Source organism: Crinia signifera, chromosome 6 (genome assembly GCF_055691185.1).
Source record: "Crinia signifera chromosome 6, ASM5569118v1, whole genome shotgun sequence".
Lineage (NCBI taxonomy): Eukaryota > Metazoa > Chordata > Amphibia > Anura > Myobatrachidae > Crinia > Crinia signifera.
Window position 1 is genome coordinate 28,989,510 of NC_139222.1, and position 24,597 is coordinate 29,014,106.

The following is a 24,597-nucleotide window of genomic DNA, read 5'->3' on the forward strand; positions in this document are numbered from 1 at the left end:
TACCCACCCCAGTCACGTCCCTGTATTATTATTATAGATACAAGTGATGTCACAGTGACGCTCCCAGATTCCCTCACCTCCCCAGTCACGTCTCCCTGTATTATTACTGTAGGCATAAGTGATGTCATAGTGACGCTCCCAGATCCCCTCACCTCCCCAGTCACGTCCCTGTATTATTACTGTAGGTATAAGTGATGTCACAGTGACGCTCCCAGATCCCCTCCCCAGTCATGTCCCTGTATTATTACTATAGATACAAGTGATGTCACAGTGACGCTCCCAGATTCCCTCACCTCCCCAGTCACGTCCCTGTATTATTACTATAGGCATAAGTGACGTCATAGTGACGCTCCCAGATCCCCTCACCTCCCCAGCCATGTCCCTGTATTATTGCTATAGATATAAGTGATGTCACAGTGACGCTCCCAGATCCCCTCCCCAGTCATGTCCCTGTATTATTACTATAGATACAAGTGATGTCACAGTGACGCTCCCAGATCCCCTCACCTCACCAGTCACGTCCCTGTATTATTACTGTAGATATAAGTGATGTCACTGTGATGCTCCCAGATCCCCTCACCTCCCCAGTCACGTCCCTGTATTATTACTATAGATACAAGTGATGTCACAGTGACGCTCCCAGATCCCCTCACCTCCCCAGTCACGTCCCTGTATTATTACTGTAGGTATAAGTGATGTCACAGTGACGCTCCCAGATCCCCTCCCTTCCCCAGCCATGTCCCTGTATTATTGCTATAGATACAAGTGATGTCACAGTGACGCTCCCAGATCCCCTCACCTCACCAGTCACGTCCCTGTATTATTACTATAGATATAAGTGACGTCACAGTGACACTCCCAGATCCCGTCACCTCCCCAGTCATGTCCCTGTATTATTACTATAGATATAAGTGATGTCACAGTGACGCTCCCAGATACCCACCCCAGTCACGTCCCTGTATTATTATTATAGATACAAGTGATGTCACAGTGACGCTCCCAGATTCCCTCACCTCCCCAGTCACGTCCCTGTATTATTACTGTAGGCATAAGTGATGTCATAGTGACGCTCCCAGATCCCCTCACCTCCCCAGTCACGTCCCTGTATTATTACTGTAGGTATAAGTGATGTCACAGTGACGCTCCCAGATCCCCTCCCCAGTCATGTCCCTGTATTATTACTATAGATACAAGTGATGTCACAGTGACGCTCCCAGATTCCCTCACCTCCCCAGTCACGTCCCTGTATTATTGCTATAGATATAAGTGATGTCACAGTGACGCTCCCAGATCCCCTCCCCAGTCATGTCCCTGTATTATTACTATAGATACAAGTGATGTCACAGTGACGCTCCCAGATCCCCTCACCTCACCAGTCACGTCCCTGTATTATTACTGTAGATATAAGTGATGTCACTGTGATGCTCCCAGATCCCCTCACCTCCCCAGTCACGTCCCTGTATTATTACTATAGATACAAGTGATGTCACAGTGACGCTCCCAGATCCCCTCACCTCCCCAGTCACGTCCCTATATTATTACTGTAGGTATAAGTGATGTCACAGTGACGCTCCCAGATCCCCTCCCTTCCCCAGCCATGTCCCTGTATTATTGCTATAGATACAAGTGATGTCACAGTGACGCTCCCAGATCCCCTCACCTCACCAGTCACGTCCCTGTATTATTACTATAGATATAAGTGACGTCACAGTGACTCCCAGATCCCCTCACCTCCCCAGTCACGTCCCTGCAATATTACTATAGATATAAGTGATGTCACAGTGACGCTCCCAGATCCCCTCACCTCCCCAGTCACGTCCCTGTATTATTACTGTAGGTATAAGTGATGTCACAGTGACGCTTCCAGATCCCCTCACCTTCCCAGACATGTCCCTGTATTATTACTATAGATATAAGTGATGGCACAGTGACGCTCCCAGATCCCCTCACCTCCCCAGTCACGTCCCTGTATTATAACTGTAGGTATAAGTGATGTCACAGTGACGCTCCCAGATCCCCTCCCTTCCCCAGCCATGTCCCTGTATTATTGCTATAGATACAAGTGATGTCACAGTGACGCTCCCAGATCCCCTCACCTCACCAGTCACGTCCCTGTATTATTACACCAGGTATAAGTGATGTCACAGTGACGATCCCAGATCCCCTCACCTCACCAGTCACGTCCCTGTATTATTACACCAGGTATAAGTGATGTCACAGTGACGATCCCAGATCCCCTCACCTCCCCAGTAACGTCCCTGTATTATTACTATAGATATAAGTGATGTCACAGTGACGTTCCCAGATCCCCTCACCTCCCCAGCCATGTCCCTGTATTATTACTGCAGGTATAAGTGATGTCACAGTGATGTTCCCAGATCCCCTTACCTCCCCAGTCACCTCCCTGTATTATTACTGCAGGTATAAGTGATGTCACAGTGACGCTCCCAGATCCCTTCCCTTCCCCAGCCATGTCCCTGTATTATTGCTATAGATACAAGTGATGTCACAGTGACGCTCCCAGATCCCCTCACCTCACCAGTCACGTCCCTGTATTATTACTCCAGGTATAAGTGATGTCACAGTGACTCTCCCAGATCCCCTCACCTCCCCAGTCACGTCCCTGTATTATTACTATAGATATAAGTGATGTCACAGTGACGCTCCCAGGTCCCCTCACCTCCCTGTATTATTACTATAGATATATGTGATGTCACAGTGACACTCACAGATCCCCTCACCTCCCCAGTCACGTCCCTGTATTATTATTATAGATATAAGTGATATCCCAGTGACACTCCCAGAACCCATCACGTCCCTGTATTATTACTATAGATATAAGTGATGTCACAGTGACGCTCCCAGACCCCCTCACCTCCCCAGTCACGTCCCTGTATTATTACTATAGATGTAAGTGATGTCACATTGACGCTCCCAGATCCCCTCACCTCCCCAGTCACGTCCCTGTATTATTACTATAGATATAAGTGATGTCACAGTGATGCTCCCAGATCCCCTCACCTCCCCAGTCACGTCCCTGTATTATTACTATAGATATAAGTGATGTCACAGTGACGCTCCCAGATCCCCTCACCTCCCCAGTCACGTCCCTGTATTATTATTATAGATATAAGTGATATCCCAGTGACACTCCCAGAACCCATCACGTCCCTGTATTATTACTATAGATATAAGTGATGTCACAGTGACGCTCCCAGATTCCCTCACCTCCCCAGTCACGTCCCTGTATTATTACTATAGATATAAGTGACATCACAGTGACACTCACAGATCCCCTCACCTCCCCAGTCACGTCCCTGTATTATTACTATAGATATATGTGATGTCACAGTGACACTCCCAGATCCCCTCACCTCCCCAGTCAGCAGGTAGATGATCTCCAGGGTGATATTTAGAATCCTCTCAGTCATGTGACTCTGGTCCTTGTCCATCCTCAGGGAATCAGTGACGTGTCTTATCCTCATGTGATGTCTAGTAAACACTCCGTTTCCTCACTGCTCCGTTGTCTAGGTGTAAATATAATTACAATAAACACCACACAGTACACATGTAACATATTAGGTAAAGGTGCCCATACACTAGTCCGATTTAGGCTAATTTCACCCGATCCCGATGGAACTGCTGAGAAATCAGATGTATTTGACGTCCCCCTTGGGTCCGATTCGTATCGGACCTGAGCAGGAGGTCGGACCTGCTGCCTACCCGCCGACCCTGCCCCCCTCCCAGTGGCGGGGAATGGGGTCGTATTAGATACATTGTATGTGAAAGGACCGCATGTGATGCATCGTATGCAGGTACCAGATGGCTCAGAGGTTGGGAAGGGGCCATACACTGCTGCGATACATCCCAGTAGTGTATGGCCACCATAAGAGAAATCCACACAGAGGCACAAGAGCAGCCTCTAATGTTTCCGCATATAAATATATCATACAGAGAACAATGGGTACATGTATAGTATAAGCGCTATAGTATACCACTACAACATTCATTGTACTACATAACTGTCTGAAAATAATTGTAATAGGGCAATTATAATATCGCCCTGTATAATCATCATACTACTACTACTAAGAAGATATCAGAGACTCGTAACCCAGAAAAAATAGAATATAAAATTAATTTAAGTTTTTTAACAGGACACCACAGACCGCTCACACCACAGGTCACTCCCCTGTAAACAGGACGCTACAGGGTACAGGCTGCTCTCCCTGTATAATGGGACGCTACAGGCTGCTCCCCCAGTATAATGGGACACCAGGGCAGCACAATACATACCTGCTACCAGATACAGCAATGCCTTCTATCGGTCCCCCGTAACTTAATCACCGTGGCTGCTGGAAGTGAGAGGCCTCAGGTAAGATCAGCAGCGCTGCCCCAGCAGGGAGCCGAGATGCTGCCGCCTCTGAACGTGGAGACTGGTCTTCGGAAATATGGCCGCCGTTCACTCGCACAGGGGACAATTGTTATGGATTGTTACTAGTAGTACTTACAGCATGGAATCTATCAGCTACCGGTGACCTCGCATCACATACTGTAACTCTCTCAATGCATTCACACAAGGCAATTACCGGCACTGATGTCCCAGTGTCTACATTTAACGGCGGCCATTTTCCTGTGGTTTGTACTCAGCTCCCAGGCTCCCCCGCGGCTGTAGCCAAAGTGTATTTCCTGTGTGGGGCAGAGTGGGAGGAGCTGTGTTACCATGGAAACGTCCCTTCCTGGTGTGCATGGCAGGCAGGAGGGAGAGTGCTGCAGCTGGCACCAGGTAACCCCAGGTATTATACTTTTAGTAACAGCATAGTAGTGATTGCTGGGTGTGTGCCATATGTGTACTTATACCCTTTTACACCGGAGCCGCAAGGGTTATTGCTGCTACAGTCCGGCCCAGGGCTTGATGTAAAAGCGCAAAAAAATAAAATAACCCGGGTCCTGTTACCCGGTGTCCGACCCGGCAAATGTTCAGGGTCGGACACAGGGCTTCCCCGGAGTCAGGGGCCGTGTAAATGGGTGACCCGGGTCATCCGACCCAGGGACCCATTTCCTTCAATCAGGGAGCCCCAACCTTTTGGACCACAGCGCCCTGAGGTCAGTCTGGAGGTTGGGCAGGGGCTGCGTACAGCCTCCGCTGCTGTCTGCGGTACTGTGCAAACAGCAGCAGAGGTGAATGGATGCCTGTGTGCGGCATCCATTCACCTCATGGACGGAGGCTGGGGGCAGCCCAGCAGCTTCCTGGCGCTTGGCGATGATGTCATCTCCGAGAGCCGGCTCAGGGCCCGAATTCACCGGCTTCCCCTACCCGGCATCATGCTGGTGGAACAACTGCCGGGTCACATCCGGGTCCAAAAACCCGGGAGGTCACAAAGAATATGGCACATTGAATATAAAGTATATGTTCACTATTAGGTATTAGGATAACTAAACACAATGTAAGAGAGCACAATAAGGGCACTTAGATAGTATAACTGTAAAACATACTCATATTTAATAAAAAAAAAAGGCACAATTATAATAGATAAATAAACAATAATAAAAAAAAAGGATAAAAATATAATAAGTGGGGTCATAAATCTTTAATGTGGTATTTAAAGGTAACTTAAGGTCATGTGTGCGCAATGTAATAATGTAGGTGTATTAAATTGGACTACTGGCACCCCTAGAATAGAGCCCTTATTCTGGTTGGTGCGTACTTTTCCAAATTCTTTCGGAGCGGTTCGCACGCCACGCTGTGCGGTGGTGTGCGGATATCGTCCGTAGAAACGCCCACCGGTCCTCCGCATTCGGACGGACTCACTCTTTAAGAACAGGGCGTGTTTACGGACGACATACAAACCATGCGTGTGCGGGTGGAAACACTCAGATTCTGCACGGTCTGACCGCGTATGCACGGCCTTCCCGCGTCAGAACGGACGCTAACCGGCCAGTACGCACAGATGCGGTGTACTTACGCACAAAGCCAGACTACTCTTATCTGAGTTCCCAAATAGATCACATGACACACTTAGGCAATTATCAAACCACTTTGAAAAGGGATTGTTGCTCCTGGTCATCTATTATTTATCTAATTGATCCTTAAACACTTACAGGATGTAATATATATATCAAAATCACAACCACACTTGAGGATCACTCACAGTTGTCCTGGCCAAAGACTCCCCAATCTACTCGAAACCTACACCCACTACAACATGCCACATTTAGCCATACATATATACCTGCATGTTACTGCTTAATAGCTAAACTGCATGACAGATAGATAGATACATAGATAGATAGATAGATAGATAGATAAGAGATAACACATTAAAAGCCTACGCTACTCACTCTAACCTATTACTTCATGATTCCTTGTCACATTGCCAGACAGGTGAAAGTGCATCACTAATCTGCTTCCATACACCAAACAATTTCTAAGTTCAATACATCCTACATAAGTACATTCAAAAATACATGGACAAAAACAACACAGGACCACTGGCTACAGGGTGGCCCAGGAGAACTGGACACTTGAGACTCCGTTAGAAATCTGGCCTGCCGATATTCCATTGATGTTTTTTTTGTCTTCTATACAAAGACCCTGCTTAAAGAAACACTCATCACCTACATGAGCCTGCACATTGCACAGTTGCAGCATGGCCCTATAAGGCCAAAGTGTGTCAGTTGGTTTACATTTCTTTGGACTACTCTTTACTCTATTATACCAAATAGAGGTGTGTGTGTAGGGGTGGTGGAGGCGAGGTATTCCACCTCATGGTGGCCCTCAACCTCCTCCTCCATCTCCACCTGTCCCGCCTCCTCCACCTCAACCTGGCCCTCCACTTCCACCTCCAGGGCGACGTCCTGGACCTCCAGGGCGTCAGATGATTCCTCCTGGCCGACCTCCTGCCCCTCATCTAAGGCCTCCTGGGCCTCCTCCTGTGCCTCCTCGGCCTCCCCCTGGGCCTCCTAGGCCTCCTCCTGGGCCTCATCGGCCTCCTCATCCGCCTCCTGGGCCTCCTCCTCTCTGGCCTGTCTGGCTCTCTCCCGTGCTGTGGGTTAACCAAACAAAATGGGTCAGTGTCATTTGGCATTGTAATTGACCAAGTACATATCCTAACCACATTATATATGTGTTATATATCACACATATAGTATATGGCATTTCTATGTCATAAACACCCAACTGACCTCATGTAATGTTATTATTCAATAATGTGAAAATGCAAACACTCACTGTCCTAGATGCACTAAGCTTCAAAAGTGATACAATGGAGAGTGATACACAGGCAGCCAATCCGCTCCTTCCTGTCATGTCACAGACTGTAGTTGAAAAATGACAGGTAGGAGCTGATTGGCTGCCTGTTTATTACTCTCCATTTTATCACTTTTGAAGCTGAGAGAATCTGGCCCACTGTCAATTATATGTATTTTGCGAAAATACTTACAGCGTTGAAGACGCCGCCTCAGAGCCTGCAGCCGCTCCGGCTCCCGCCTCCGCAGGTCGGACCATCGCCTCTCCAGTTGGGCGATGGTCCTTCGCACATTAGTGCGGGCGAATATGCGGCGCCGGGCCACAACATATGCCCGGCGCTTGTCCCTATTGCTGATGAAGGGGCCTGCCTGCCCCAGTCTCCTCTCCATGACTGCCACCAGCGACAGCAGCTCCGCAGTGGAGAAGGATGGTGCTCGCTGGTAGGCAGCCATTTTAGCAATGGCACATGAAAATACTTCCTGTCCTGTGATTGGTTGTTAACTTTACTATTTGGTATTAACTTTATTATCCATATTGACATGGACGTTGTGTATGCGCCCAAACATCGGCGATAACATCGCACCGCCAAGCAACGCGTGCTATAGCTTGGCATCGCTTAGCTGTACTTCGCATTACTTACTGTATGCATTTATGTGTATGCGTACATTTATGAGAAAAAAACACATACACATACTAGCACTTGCCCATTACATTGGACACCTGCCTGGTTGGCTGCCTGCCTGCCTGCCTGCCTACCTCCTACTGCTTCTATATTTTGAACTAACCCCCCAAAATCAACATATATATATATGTGATCATCAAAAATACTTCTGAACCAAAAATATTCACATCCACATCCCACACATACATGGTGAAAAAAGTAAGAAATTCAATCTACTCACCAGACTCGGATGATAAGCTCAACTAAAAAAATGAATACATAAAATATTATTTCAAATCTATGGACAATACGTGCAATATTGGCCTTAAACCAATACACCTCAAACACAATACGTAGTGCTATTGCTATTGCCATTAAGAGGCCATGCTGCTTAATGTTTAAATCGGAGAACACCAAATTTAAGTCATTGTCAACCTTGATGGGGATAATAGATCCAAAACATGTTTGGTCTGGACAACATTCAGAAATGTACCTGAAGTATCTCAGGGCCACAGAGTCCCGCAGCTGGTATCCTCGTCTGCTTTCCGGGGAGCGGGATGGGCGCATGGGCGGGTCTTGCGGCTCAGATGGAACCTCCCACTCATCAAAGGGTATCTCACGCCACACAGCTATGTTGTGAAAAAAAAAACACACAGGCCCACAATCCTCGACACCATTTCAGGCGCATACTGTAAGTCACCACCAGTGCGGTGGAGCACTCTAAATCGACCCTTCAACAGGCCAATTGAGCGCTCCACCACTTGCCTGGTGGCAACATGCGCCCTATTGAATGCCTCCTGTGGACCTGGTTCTGGGGAGCTGTACGGCGTAAGTAGCCAGGGCGTACATGGGTAACCGGAGTCACCCAGAACCCACGCATCACGGCCTTCAAGCTCTTGGAGTCTTTGCCAAATCCCGGTTTGTCGGATAACATGCGAGTCATGGGCACTTGCAGGAAACTTCGAGTTGAAGGAGAGAATTTCCATGGATGGGCCACATACCACCATCACGTTCAGTGAGTGGAACAAATCTTCTCACTTCTTGATGGAGGCACAAATGGTACATGGGTGCCATCAACAGCCCCTATCACATTAGGGAAGCCAGCAATTTGATGGAATGCCTGCTGGCTTCCGTGAAGGGTCTCTTGTGCAAAAGACATGGCCACGAAGTGCCCCTTGCGCTTAAACATGGCTGACGTCACACGCCTCAGGATTCGGCTGAAATATTCCAGCAAGTACTGCCACTACTTGTTGGAAGGATCCCGAGGCGCAGAAATGCAACACCGCCAGCAGCTGTGTGTGAGGCGGAATTGCTGTCGTGAGCCCATGAAGAGGTTCTAGATCACTCTCAATTAAAGAGAGTATATCTAGAATTACATGTGGGGGTAACCTGTACCTAGTAAGTACCTCATCATCGGGCATCCCAAAGAGTGTCACCCGTGTGCGGAAGATTCTAGCACGTCCTGGCCTCCTTGGGCGACGAGTGGGGTGAGCCGCAAGTGCCCTTAGCCTCTCACCCATGTACTGCATGACAGCTTCAGCAAGCTACAACAAAAAGTTAATAAATAAGGATAGACCTATGCAAAGATTGGTGATGTTCCATAATTTGACACATTTGATGCAAATATACGTACAATGCAGGGGCGCCCAGTGTAGTCCCACAGATCCATATTAATCTATAAAGAAGTTACAATAATATTAGCTCACCACACACCTTGTTAAAGACAAATGTCTTTAAAACATGTAAGAAGTAAACACAAAGTAAGTATTACAGGTGTGATCAACTGGTCATTAACTACATAAAAACAATTCAAATAACGCTGGGACATGTAGTTCACAATTATATGGTGCCACACACGTTTAACATCTGTCAGTTAAATGGTGGCCAGGTAACATGTTTCTGTAATGCTGTACCAACAATCTGGAGCAGCAGAATGCTTACCTTACAACCTGGTCCAATACAGCTCTGGAGACAAATGCACCTAGCTGCTATGCACTATTTATAGGCCTAGCACATGTGTTGTGCATGACATCAGTGATCACTATTGCATGACTTCTGGGCCGGATTTGAAAATGGATTGGGGAAATTTATTTGTATGGACAGACTAACACAGTGCTACTGAACATTGACAGATAGCATTTAGGATTGCATAACGTTACAGGTGTTCATGGCAACAAATCTTTAAACAGGTCACCTACATTACAGTTTGATCTGACGCCAGGTTTTGCACAAGCGAGTTACAGCTACTATGGGCGAAGCCTATGCGCCGCACACACACCACAGCGTACGCTGCCGTACGTGACGCTGCCGCACGGAACGCAGGTTGTTGCTGTGTACGCCTATTACACAAAAAGTATTTAAAGTTGTGCTACAAAGGCACACAGTTGTTTCTAACATGTCTGACTCTGAATCAGAGGGAGACCAGGTGTTGCAGAACCTGTTAGCCCGCATGGAGTCCAACACCACCTATGTCCCCCTCAACCCAGACCAGCCAGTGGGAGAACAGCAGCCAGCTGGGCCATCGACATCAAGCCAATCGGCAGCAGGCCCATCTTCAGCATCAGCAGAATCATTGGGACCACAACAGGTGGCTTACCAACAGAGTAGCCTGGCCAGCACTTCGAGTACAGCGACAGGTGGCCGTGGCCGAAAGAGGACAACAGAGGAACCAAGCAGCAGGAACATGGCATTTGAAGCGCAGGAGCTTGCCATCCTGGTGCCCCGGGCACGGGATTGGATCGAGTGTCCACAGGACAAGTTGACACACACAAGGAGATGGAAGATCTGGGAGGACATAACGGCGGAGATTAATACGGTGGCTCCACAAGTTCGTGAGACGGAGCACGTTAAGAAGAGGCAAGTTCATGTGTGTTACATTTGAGCAGTACAAGTCCAGTAATGTTTACATTATATATTAGATGTAGTTGCTCAATGGCCGGTCACGTTGCTTGGAGGCACAGACATGTTTGCCATGTCATTGAATTGATAGTTATTGTAGGGTGAGTGTAAGTGTATGTACTAAGGGTTGGTATTCTAAATTTATATAATGTAAGTTTGGTGTCAGGAGGCACATGTTGTATTATGTTGCAGATTGCAATGGGTGCTACAGCAAACATGAGGAGTGACATGTATTAATATGTACACTTTTGATTGCAGGTGGCACGACTTCAAAGCGAACCTCAAGAAGAAATTGACCCAGCGGTGGGAACACAGCCACACCTCTGGGGCTGGCCCCATGCCTGGAAAGCTGCAGCTCACCCCCCTGGAACAGATGGCAGAGTGCTGCATTGCAGTGGAGGAGCTCCGGGGGGTGAGCACCATAGACAGCGAGTCCCCAGCGGAAGTCATGGCTTCTTTGCTTGAAGGTAATTATTTGCCATGGCATAAGTAGCTGGTTCTAATTTGGCATGGAATGTGTTGTAATTGTAATGTTCTCTTTCACCAGCATCCCCACCGCTTGGTCAAGAATCTCTTGAGGAGGTTGAGGAGTCTGTGCCACCTGGCCCCAGTAGCAGGCCCGTGCAGCAGCAGCAGCAGCAGCAGCCACTGACCGCGGCGGAATTGGCCACGTGGGGGCATGTGCTTGGCAATATTCAGCAGCAGGGAGAGTCGGCATCAGAGCGGGTGTGTAGGACCGAGGAGGTGTTGCAGGGTTTGATCAGCAGCCAGCAGACTATCGCTGAGAGCCTGCAGGCTATGACTGCCACCCAGCAATCAATTGCTGCTAGCCTGCAGGTGCTGGCTGATCAAGCCCTGCGGCAAAATGACCTCCTCCTCCGCCATAATGATCTTATGGTGGAGCTAGTTGCCAGCAATAGGGTCCAAATGTCATCCGTTTCTGGTGCATTACCACCATCAGCACTCCCTGCTGCAAGAGGGGGAAGACGAGCCACCCCCTCCCCAGCATCTGCTCCACCTGGCCCACCATCTGACCGTGGCCGTGGCCGGAGAGCTGCTGCACGTGGCAAGGAGCCTGCCAGGGGCAAACTTGCCCGCAAATGAACTTGTGTCCGCATTAATCTCCACCGTTATGTCTTCCCAAATCTTTCATTGAGCTGTGTGTGTCAGCTTCCTGTGTCCAATTCCGTGCAGAGGGTACCCACATTTGCCCTTGCTTCGAATGTCATGTTTGGTTCCCCTGTTGCCCTGATTCGGCTAGCATTACTGTGTGCTGTACTTGAAGTGTTGGTGCTATACTTTTGGTGTGAAGCCACCTGATGTGTTCCTAATGATTCTGCTGTGGCTATGTATGTCTAGATCCGACGAAATCCATGGAGGAAGCTGTGGAAGGAAACCATACTCACCTGTCCCAGCGCGACGTAGTCCAGGTAAGGGTCTTGGCAAAAAAACAAACCGACACGCGAAACCAGCCGGACAGCAGGAGCCGCACGGTGTTTGTGTACATGGTTTCCTTCCACAGCTTCCTCCATGGATTTTGTCGGATCCGGACGGGGACGCCATCGCCGACATGGACAGCGACGTCGACATGGACCAGAAGACGACACAGGACTAGAAGACGACACAGGACCAGGGCTACCTACGGGAAGAAGATAGGTAAGTATTAGTATGTGTGGGCTTTGTATGTATTAAAGTTTTATTTTAAGTATGTGTCAGTGTGTTTTATTGTACTATTTTTAATACTGTGGCACTACAAGACCCAGCGGGCCCTTTAATGCCCCGCAGGCTGGGACTTGTGGTTCTCCAAGTCCCAGCTTTCGGGGGAGGCTTGCTGGGACTCATAGTGCCTCAGTATTAGACAATAGTTTAATCTTTTTTTTACACCATTTATCAGCTCGATGCCCACCGCCCAGGGGCATCGAGGACAGCACCAGGCTTCAGCCTGGTCCGGTAAGTCCTGGAGGGGGGGGCCCCTTTATTGGATGGGTCCCCACTCCCCCAGGGCCCCTGGCCAGGCTGACTGGTCGGTAGGGTTAATGCTTTGGCCGGGGGGACTTGTATAAAAAGTCTCCCCCCGGCTGTGGCATTACCCTGCTGGCTGGTTGTGCCTGGGGCTGGTTCTTGAAATACGGGGGACCCCTAGTCATTTTGTCCCCCGTATTTTGGGAACCAGCCCCGGACCTGGAGCCTGGTTGTTAAAAATCGGGGAACCCCTATTTGTCGGGTTCCCTGATTTTTAATTACCGGCTCCAGGCTCTGTCAGCCTGGTGCTGGTTTCGGCTGTGGGGGGGACCCCACGCCGTTTTTTTTTTTTTTCTATTTATTTTTTTTTCTATTTTTTTTTACACTAAAGCCTGCACGGATCTGACTGATCCGTGCAGGCTTAAAGCAAATACGACAGGGAAAGCAAGGTGTATTTTCCTGTCGTATTTGCGTGGGTGTTTTACACCACTTAGCAGCCGTATTATCAGTACGGCTGCTTAGTACATCAGGAACCATCATTCTTTTGAATGGTGATTTCTGTCGTATCCTACTGATGGGGTAGACATTCGTATTTGTAAATACAAATACGAATGTTCCATCTTTAGGAATACGAATTGTTGTATTTTTGGGATTGTAAATCCCGAAAATACAAATTCGTAAAAAAAAGGTGTATTTCTCCCTACGAATACACCTTTTTTCTACGAATCCATTTTGGTAAATGTCCCCCAAAGTGGCTGATAGCTTTGTGAGCCTCTGACAGAAATTGTGGAGGGAGCTTCAGTGGAATGGTCTGGAAGAGGTATAGCAGTCTGGGGAGGATATTCATTTTTACTATATTTATACAGCCAAGCCAGGAAAACTTCTGCGTGAGCCATGTTGTCATCTCCTGTCCCAGTTTTCACAATAAGGGGGTATGATTAATGGTTACTGCCATAGGGAGAGATCTAGGTATCAGTATTCCTAAATATTTTATGTGGGAGGGGTGCCATGTAAATGATGATGCTAAGGTAGAGGTTGGTGAGTCAGAGAGATTAATATTTAATGCTGTAGATTTTGAGTTATTAATTTTAAAATTAGACATTTTGCCAAAGCGTGCAAATTCCTCCATGAGGTTGGGAAGGGAAACTGTTGGGTTGGTTATAACTGCCAGCAAGTCATCTGCAAAAAAGGGATTTTTGTAAGAACTTACCATTCTAATCCATTTCTCTGATATGGTCCTGGTGACACAGCTTCACATTGGGATGTAGGAGGGTCCGCAGGACCCAGGCACCTATCCTAAAGCTTTTGGAGGGTAGGCTCCTCCCCTACTGCATCCCAGATTCCTCAGTTCAATCTTTCAAAGCCACTGGAATACATTAACTCAGTACAACGCCTGCACATATTATATGCACAATTTTAAATTTAACTTTTCGACCAATTATAACATGAAACATCATGAACACTGGCATACTTACTGAGCGTAAGGGAGGGATCGCTGTGTCACCAGGACCATATCAGAGAAAGGGATTCGAACGGTAAGTTCTTACAAAAATCCCTTTTTCTCTTTCAATGGTCCTGGTGACACAGCTTCACATTGGGACATTCCAGAGCCGGTCCTTTGGGTGCGTACGCTCAGGTCTGCAGTTCTCATCACTACTCGCCCGAATGATGCGTCCTCCGACGCGAACTCATGGAACCTATTGAATTTGGCAAAAGTATGAACAGATGACCAAGTGGCAGCCCTGCAAACCTGCTCAGCTGTTGCCCCATGTCGAACCGCCCAAGAGGTGGCGACTGATCTGGTGGTATGCGCATTAATCCTGGCTGGCACAGGCCTACCAACTTTAGTATATGCCAACGCTATAACAGAGCGCGACCACCTAGCAATGGTCTGCTTAGAAGCAGGTCAACCATTATTATGTACATCATACAAAACTAGCAAAGTATCAGTCTTCCTGACACACTTTCCTCTGTCCACATAAATGCGCAAGGCGCGCACAACATCCAAATTCCTCAATTTGCCCCTTTTCCTTGAACCCTCTGGGGTTGAAACACAGGCAGAACTATCTCCTGATTTAGATGAAAAGCAGAGACTACTTTTGGTAAAAATTTTGGGGTACTGTCCGAAAGACAGCCCTATCATCATGACATATAAGGGAGGGAGACTTGCAGGACAAAGCTCCCAACTCCGATACTCTTTTTTGCTGACGCCACCGCCAACAAAAATTTCCCTGTAAGAAATTTAAGGTCAGCCGACCTTAACGGCTCAAAGGCGCCTTTTGAAGGTACTCCAGAACCAGAGATAATTCCCATGGCGCTACTGGTTGCTTGTAGGGAGGTTTCAATCGAGAAACCCCATGCAGGAAGGTCTGTACTTCCGTATTAATGCAATCCTTCTTCGGAAAGAAATTGACAAGGCCGAGATCTGTACTTTGAGTGACTGAAGGCTTAACCCAGAGGAAAGGCCATCCTGTAAAAAACTCCAACAATTTAGCCATTTGAAATCGCGATGTGTGTGACTTCTGTCTTTCACTCCATCGAATATAGGTCTTCCAGACCCTATAATAATTTGCAGAAAACACTGTCTCTCTGGCTTTAATCATTGTGTTAACCACCGCCTCTGAGAATCCTATATTCCTCAAAATGGCGGTTTCAACAGCCAGGCCGTCAAAATTAATCGAGCTGAATTCAGATGGTTGAACGGTCCTTGTTTTAGAAGGTCTGACCTCAGAGGTAGACGCCACGAATCCACATACATTCTCTGAAGCCTCGAGTACCAGGACCTCCTTGGCCAATCTGGGGCCACTAAAATTACTGGAATTGTCTGGGCCTGTATCTTTTTCAACACTCTTGCCAGCATTGGAACTGGCGGAAAAACAAAGAAGATTCCCCTCCCAAGGGATAGTCATGGCATCCACTGCTTCTGCCAGTGGATCCCTCGTCCTGGCATAAAACCTGGGTACCTGATGGTTGAACCTGGATGCCATCAGGTCCCCATCCGGGGTTCCCCACCTCAGTGTAATCTGGTGGAATACTTGTGGGTTCAGGCTCCATTCCCCTTCCATCAGCTCCTCCCTGCTCAGGAAGTCGGCCTCTATAATCTCCACTCCTGGTATGAATATTACTGATAATGCTGGAACATTCTGTTCCGCCCACAAGAATATTCGGGACACCTCCCACATAGCCAGCTTGCTGCGTGTGCCTCCCTGGTGATTCAGATATGCCACAGCTGTGGCGTTGTCGGTCTGAATCCCTAAAGGGAGCCCTTGTAATCTTTCTCCCGCCAGAGAAAACATCTTCCACACAGCCCTCAGTTCCACGATGTTGATCGGTAAGGCAGACTCCTCTGAAGTCCACAAGCCTTGCAGACGCAGGTCCAAGACTACTGCCCCCCAGCCTCTGAGACTGACGTCGGTAGTGACTACCAGCCAGCTCCAGGACTGCAGGGACCGACCCCACTGAAGGGGATCCACCTCCATCCACCATTTTAGGAAGGATTGAGTTCCTGAAGACAACACTATTTGTTCTGACATCATGGTCTGAGTATTCCCTGACCAGTCTGTCAGAATGTTCCACTGGAACACTCGAGAGTGGAACCTGGCGAACTGTAACATCTCGAAAGACGCCACCATCTTCCCCAGCAGTTTGAGGCACCTCCATACTGATGTGCTCTGAGACCCGAGGATCTCCTGTACCAAGGCAGCCAGATCCCTGTCCTTTGCCTCTGGTAGAAACACCCGATGCAACTGGGTATCTAGAACAACCCCCAAGAATTGGAGTCTCTGTGACGGCACCGACTGAGACTTCTGTAAATTTAAAAGCCAGCCGTGAATCTGCAAAAACCCGATGGCTTCTGCCAAGTGACTCTTCAACTTGACTGCTGACTCCGCTTTGAACCACAGGTCGTCCAAAAATGGAATCACTGTGATTTCCCTCAGTCGAAGCACAGCCGCCATTACTGACATTATTTTGGTGAATACCCTTGACACTGTGGCCAGACCGAAGGGCAACGCCTGGAATTGCAAGAGAAGGTCTCCTATTGCACACCTCAATAGAGCCTGATGTTCTGGGTGGATAGGAACATGCAAGTATGCGTCCTGGACATCCATGGACGCCAAAACTTCTCCCTGGTCCCGGCTTAGCAGCACAGACCGTAGAGACTCCATTTTGAAATGGTCTACCCACAAATGGATATTTAATGACTTTAAGTTTAGGATCAGCTGAAACACCCGTCTGGTTTGGGCACCAAAAACAGAGTGGAATAAAAAATAAAAGCCTTTTTTCCACTCCGCTCTGGGGACCGGGACTACCACACCCTTCTCTAAAAGAGAATGAGCCGCTCCCAAGAGAGCCGTACGGAGCCGAGCCTCCTTTGGTAGTGGTGTAGGAATGAACCTTCTCGGTGGAAGACCTTTGAAGGGAATCTTTTAACCCTGGGTTATAATTACTAACACCCAAGAGTCCCGGTCTAACAGTGCCCATGCGTCTTTGAACAGTGACAGACGTCCCCCCACCTTGATCACTGCCGGGCAAAACCCCTGGCAGTCATGCGGAGGGTTTGTCCTCTCCTTTGGTTTCTTATGAAAGGAACCAAATTTTGACTTTGGGGCCTTGCCCCTGGAGGACTGAGACTATCCCCTAAAAGACTGTCCTCGAAAGGACGCACCTCCTCTAGGGAAGGGCCGAAAGGACGGCCTGAAAGCAGAAACCTTGATGTCTGCTTGGCTGCAGGGGTAGGCAGGAAAGTGCTTTTTTTCCACCTGTGGCCTGCTTAAAAATCTCTTCCAGTTCTGAACCAAATAACAGCTTTCCTTTAAAAGCTATTGCCTCTTAAGCCTTCTTAGACTCATTATCTGCCTCCCAAGCTATAAGCCAGAGCACTCCTGGCATTGACGGACACCGAGGAAACTCTGGCAGCCATTTTGAGAGCTTCCTGCTTAGCCTGAATCACATACTCTGCAGCAGCTTTAAGCTTCTCCGCAAGTAACAACACACAAGGAACAGTATGTCAAATAGTGCACAGGTCATTGACCCACCAATCATGGCCTTAGAGACCCAGGCTGAAGCAATCGCAGGGCGGAGTCTGTAGCCCACCCTTTTAACCATTGCCTTGCTTGAAGGCTGTTCCCCCCTGCACTGGTAGCACAGTGGCTTTTGACAAACATGCCACAGAAGCATCTACCACTGGAACTTTCTCCCAGAAGTCTGCATGATCCTCAGGCATGGGATACAGGCTTAAACATCTTTTAGGCATCTAAAGCCTTTTATCAGGGGTTTTCCAATAAATCTTGTAAACCCTCGTCTGCAGGGAGATATCAGTTTCTTTACGCTGCCTCTTAAAAACAACCTTTGCAGGAGTTTATCCTTCACAGACAAATTCAATGCCTGTTTAACAGCAGTAATCAAATCCTCCACCCCTGAGGCTGAGGACTCTTCAGAAACATCACCCTGATTCCAGAGTATGTCTGTGTACTCTCCTTCCTCATCAGCAGCTAACAATGGCACTGAATAAGACCTTTTAGGGGTCCCCACAGAATAACCATACAACTTGTCCAACAAGTAAATAAAACCTGCTGATTCCCTTAGCAGTATCCTGCATGACCTTAATAAGTCAGGATCTGTCTGGGTCCGAGGCAAGGAGCTAGAGGACTGCTGAGAGAATGGCAATGGTCTAGGGAAAGTTACCAGCCATCACTCTGCCTGTCCAGTAATGCACCAAAGCATTTTCAGACCTGCCTAGGGACTTAGCCCACGCAAGCTCCGATAGCACTACCCTCTGAGGTTCACTCCCCATGGGTTTCACAGCAGCGCAATAAATACATAAGCCCCCCTTATCTGCTCAGGGACAAATCTCAGTGTACAACCACTGCAAGCGCTCAATGCATTAAAGGCTCTCTCCCCCAAAACCACAGACTGTTGCTCAGACATGATGTTCTCAAATAACACAGTCACAGCATTAAATGTACATTGACATTATATACAGAACCAATATACTCAGTTCACTTAGCTTTCTGTAGTCTTCAGAATGGGGAAAGCGATGCCCAGGAAATCCAATCACTCTGTCAGGATCTGTAAGCCAGCTCAGCTCCGCTGCAAGCGTTCTGAATGGCGCCAAAACAGAGTGACGGAAGGGACCAAGTCCCTGCTGCTGCGGGGTCTGTGACTTTTGGCGCCAACTACCCCCAGACAGCTGCTCCCATTGTAGGATCTCCTAGTTCCAGTATCTCCCCCTCAGCTGGGGACCACTCGGAACATGCCTGTAACACACTGCTGTCCTCTCATATAGGAGCTCAGTGTGTAAGCTCCGCAGAAAATGGCCGCAGCCATCATGGAGCGCCTGTCCCCCATGATCCCCACCTAGCGTGAAGCCAGTTTCAGAACGCTCCAGAGCCCAGGCAGCTTCTTAAAAGAAGCTGTAAGCGCTGCACAGGGAGGCCCGACAGCGTCTCCCCTGTGCACAGCGAGCTGACAGGACGCGCTTCTGTCAGCTCCTGCTGCGCTAGCAGTGTGAGGATTCACTAATGAGAATCCTCACACTGTGCCTACCTAGCTAGTGTAAAAGTTAATAAAATAATAAAAACCTTAACTAACTCTACTCCTTCGGCTGCTCCGGCAGCCCTTTAGAATAGCACCCACTCCAGTGGGCACCTAACACGAACTGAGGAATCTGGGATGCAGTAGGGGAGGAGCCTACCCTCCAAAAGCTTTAGGATAGGTGCCTGGCTCCTGCGGACCCTCCTACATCCCAATGTGAAGCTGTGTCACCAGGACCATCGAAAGAGAAAAGTTCCATTTAACTTACCCACTTGTAGGCCAGTGATGCTAGGGTTCCGCCTAATTGCACTCGCTAGTGCCTCCATGCACAGTACAAAGATCAGAGGAGCGAGGGGGCAACCCTGTCTGGTACCATTTGTGATGTGTATGGGTTCTGAAAGTATCCCATTTACTCTGACCTGGGCCGATGGGGCTGCGTATAGTGACAATATTTTTTGCAGAAATTTCCTGCCCAAGCGCCTTAGGACCGCCTCCAGTCAAATGCCTTTTCTGCATCTGTTGAGAGGAACTAAAACCTCATTATTTATTTATTATTTGAATGTTAAGGTGAGTTAGATTGTTGTAGTAAGTGCTGGGCCCCCTGTGTTTGTATTTACTAGAGTGTGTGGTCACAGGCCACTGCACCCCACCCTGGGAAGTGGGTGCCGTTTGCACCCCATTCCTAGGAATGGCGGGTGTGTTGGTACTTCTGTATCTATATGGATGTAAAAATATGTATTTTGGGCATAAACCCACAGGTAAGGGCAATGAGCCCGTTTATACCGCCGGTGGAGAACCTAGCTGCTCTGGCAAAAGTAATAATAGCAGGGAAATGGATGGCGCATGAGGCACCGGATTTATACCACTGGATCCATCTGGTAAACCATACAGTAGATCAGGAGTCTTCAAACTATTTTGCTATGGGACCCCATCAGATATAATACATAATGACAGGACCCCAGCAAGCTACTGCAAAAGGTCATCTCATCACATGTGTAGGCAGCAACAGACAAGTAATCAGCCTGATGGTCAGCAACATGGAGTTGCGACCCCACGCTGAGCAGGTCAGGAGCCACAGTTTGAGAACCGCTGTAGTAGATAATGAGAAGTACACATACACCAACAGTAATAATGTAAGAAAGTGTCATCAAACGTGGGAGAGATGGACGCTGTCAGAATTCTATGAGGCTTATACAGGAGTATACACAACAATGCATATACATTATACAAATCCACACTATTACACAGGACCAGACACAGGAATAGCTTTATTATAAATGGCCGTATACAGAAGGTGAGATAGATGAGGCACAATGTAAGTTTAGTATAATTGGTATAATGGCATCGCTTGTCAGACATAAAGCACATATACACTGCACAGATATAAGGTAGGGGAAAGGATGGGATGTAACATCTTATCTCTATATCATACGCATATTGTAATAAGAAGAAAAGAGATACTGAATAACAAAAGGATCTGGGCAGTGACTGGGCGGATGGTTGTATCCCAGGATGTAAATGTCCCAGGAGCAGCCTGGCTTCCTGCTGAGCTGGTGCCTGGAAGCCTGCAGTATGATTACAGTAATGTGGGGTACACATCAGGATGATTTGGCCCAAAATGAGCCAATTTAGATCTCGACCGATTTTATGTAAATTGTCCATTTCACTGCCGTTCTGATGCGATCCCGATCCGACGTGCAGCCCCGCGGATCGTTAGGTCTTTTCTGAGATCCTACCATTGAAGTGGGTTCGGGTCGCGATCACATCAGAGGCAGTTTCTGAGCGTGTCGTAGGCTCCGCCAGATCGTGAGCAGGTCATACATTCCCCTAACGACCCGCTCACAAGCTGCATCATGCTGTTGTGTACCCAGTATAAGCCGGCAGCTCTGGAGAGGGGGGAGGGGGCTGGTTGTGGAGGAACATCAGCCAGGACAGTTTCTGCTGGGCTTACATTTAAGAACCCATGGGTAGCTCCCACAGTTTCTAGGGGGTGAATCGAGCCTGCATTGTGTTGGGGAGACTACACTCAGATGATCCCTGTGCATGCAACAGGGGTATCCTCACATCAATGCTCACATTTAATGTTGATCTGCTCATCCAAATGTTATTGTTCTGGTATTTACAAAGTATACATTTATTTATAAATCATGTCCCACACTGTAAGCATGGAAAAGGCTTCTCTGATGTAGAACAAGATGAGATTTATTTAGAAAACATTTCCCACATTCAGAGCATGAAAATGGTTTCTCACCTGTATGTTCCCTCTCATGTAGAGCAAGATTGGATTTAAGTGTAAAACATTTGCCACATTCAGAGCATGAAAATGGTTTCTCACCTGTATGTACCCTCTCATGTAGAACAAGATTGGATTTCTGTGCAAAACATTTCTCACATTCAGAACATGAAAATGGTTTCGCACCTGTATGTACCCTCTCATGTAGAACAAGATGAGATTTATTTAGAAAACATTTCCCACACTCAGAACATGCAAATGGTTTCTCACCTGTATGTACCCTCTCATGTAGAACAAGATTGGATTTCTGTGCAAAACATTTCTCACATTCAGAACATGAAAATGGTTTCTCACCTGTATGTACCCTCTCATGTATAACAAGATTGGATTTATTTCTATAACATTTCCCACACTCAGAACATGAAAATGGTTTCTCACCTGTATGTACCATCTCATGTGCAACAAGACTGGCTTTATGAGTAAAACATTTCCCACATTCAGAGCATGAAAATGGTTTCTCACCTGTATGTTCCCTCTCATGTACAACAAGACTGGGTTTATTCCTATAACATTTCCCACACTCAGAACATGAAAATGGTTTCTCACCTGTATGTACCCTCTCATGTATAACAAGATGTGACTTACAAGAAAACGATTTCCCACATTCAGAACATGAAAATGGTTTCTCCCCTGTGTGATGTCTCTGATGTAAAGCGAAAACTGACTGACTTATAGAACTGGATGGTATTGTATCATCTTTATGGCCTGTACTGGGTGTAGTAAGGTCTGAATGATCAGGACAAGGTTCCTCATGACTAGAGGCACCAGATGAAATATCTGCAATGGGAAATGTTGGGTGTGTATTGGGGATAATGGGGTTTTCTTCTGGAGAATCTTGTCTGATGTTCTTATCTTCTAGTATATAATCTGGAGACACAATGAGATCTCCCTCCGAAGTATTCCTGCTTGTGCGACCATCTACAGGAAACAGATGAATGACAACAGACAGAATTGTTTACATTGAGAAGGAAATGTTCATGGATGTTTTAGCACTTAAATGGCACATGTCTAATGCTGCGCACACACTGGGTGATATATCGCTGGTCCATCAGCCAGTGGGGGTGCCAGCAATAATTCTGTAACCAATGTGATCTCTGCAACAGAGCCGATAACCGATATATTGGTGCATTGTGCTATGGGCCCGTTTCTGGATGACCTGGTACCAAGTCCCAGAGTGCCAACCTGACGAATAGCCGCTACCCCACCCGGATCCCCTCGCATGTGCCCAATGCTGGAGAGATCATTGAAATCTCCAGGGTTCAGGGCAGCTGACGCCATGTGAAGTTAGCTACCCGCCCCTGGCACCTTGCGTCACGCTCAAATTTACATGGGCGTTCCCATCCATGGCCCATCACCACCAGTGCCCCCGTCCGTCTGTCACACCTCCCCCCCCTCATCCCCTCTCACCCCCCAGCACCTCATCTTACCACATCACCTTGCACCCAGCCACCTCCCCTTTCCGCTCCCACCCATTCCTACCTTTCGCTCTCTCCCAGTCCCCTTCTCTCTCTCCTCCCCCCAATCTGCCCCCCCTCTCCCCTGCTCTCTTCCTTCTCTTAATTGTTATTTTGTCTAATTAAGTTATACAGAATACCTATTGGGAGCTGCAATAGCCATAAGTCGTCTTATAATTATCTCGTTAGACAGCATTAATTTTGATTATTATATTTTGAACATAAAGTATTAGCGCCTGATTATCATGATTTTCCTTTTCCATCAGAGAGTGTGGGGAGGAGACTGGTCAGATCTCTGGGCTGGTAACACACAGTGACATGATGTGAGGGATAGAGCAGGAGTATAATAGGGGCTGATGGCTCCTGATGTAGGAGATACACCAGAGAGTGTGGGGAGGAGACTGGTCAGATCTCTGGGCTGGTAACACACAGTGACATGATGTGAGGGGAGAGCAGGAGTATAATAGGGGCTGATGGCTCCTGATGTATGAGATACACCAGAGAGTGTGGGGAGGAGACTGGTCAGATCTCTGGGCTGGTAACACACAGTGACATGATGTGAGGTGAGAGCACTAGTATAATAGGGGCTGATGGCTCCTGATGTAGGAGATACACCAGAGAGTGTGGGGAGGAGACTGGTCAGATCTCTGGGCTGGTAACACACAGTGACATGATGTGAGGGGAGAGCAGGAGTATAATAGGGGCTGATGGCTCCTGATGTATGAGATACATCAGAGAGTGTGGGGAGGAGACTGGTCAGACCTCTGGGCTGGTAACACACAGTGACATGATGTGAGGTGAGAGCACTAGTATAATAGGGGCTAATGGCTCCTGATGTATGAGATACACCAGAGAGTGTGGGGAGGAGACTGGTCAGATCTCTGGGCTGGTAACACACAGTGACATGATGTGAGGGGGAGACCAGGAGTACAATAGGGGCTGATGGCTCCTGATTTCTTAGATAGCTGTAAAGCTGTATTAATAGAACAAGGAAAATACTGTATGCAGTAAATGATTATTACTCACCTGTGCTGATATCTGTAGGGATTTCCTCCTTCTTACACTGCTGATCACCCCTCATATGTGTGTCTTCTGTCTCTGTATCTTCTTTCTTATCTGACACATAAGACTCTTCTCTTATCTTCATATCCGTCACATACGTCTCTTCTTCCTCTGTGTCTTCTGCCTTAATATCTTCACATTGAACCTACAAAAAAAAATCTCATTAGTAATGTCTGATGCTAGGGAGATTACACAGTACAATATCCGTGCATAGGACACACACACACACACACACACACACACACACACAACCACTGCAATTCATATAGTGACAGTCACTTTGGTATATTGGGGAGACCCTAACTTCCCACCTACCTGATCCTCTTGTGGGGTCCTGTGAGTCTCCTCTGTACAGTGCTGGGAATACAGAGGACGGGGACATCTCTCTGGGGTATCTCTGTTACTGGGCCCATCTATAGGAGACACGCAGTGACTGAGGACATGGTATATATGTGATTATCCTGGGAATACAGAGGACGGGGAC

At 47.7% G+C, this 24,597-nt stretch overlaps 1 protein-coding gene across 1 annotated transcript in view; it reads right to left on the reverse strand.

Moving 5' to 3' along the window:
• LOC146010225 (uncharacterized) overlaps nt 1-24,251 on the reverse strand; it is a 43,431-nt gene extending 19,180 nt beyond the window's left edge. The window contains exons 1-2 of the mRNA XM_083151261.1: nt 24,078-24,251; nt 21,640-22,515 (exon numbers count right to left, since the gene is read on the reverse strand). Of these exons, the coding sequence (XP_083007387.1) occupies nt 21,640-22,515; nt 24,078-24,198 (997 nt within the window). The 5' untranslated portion in view covers nt 24,199-24,251. The remainder of the gene's footprint in view (nt 1-21,639; nt 22,516-24,077) is intronic.
• Between the last annotated feature and the right edge of the window lie 346 nt (nt 24,252-24,597).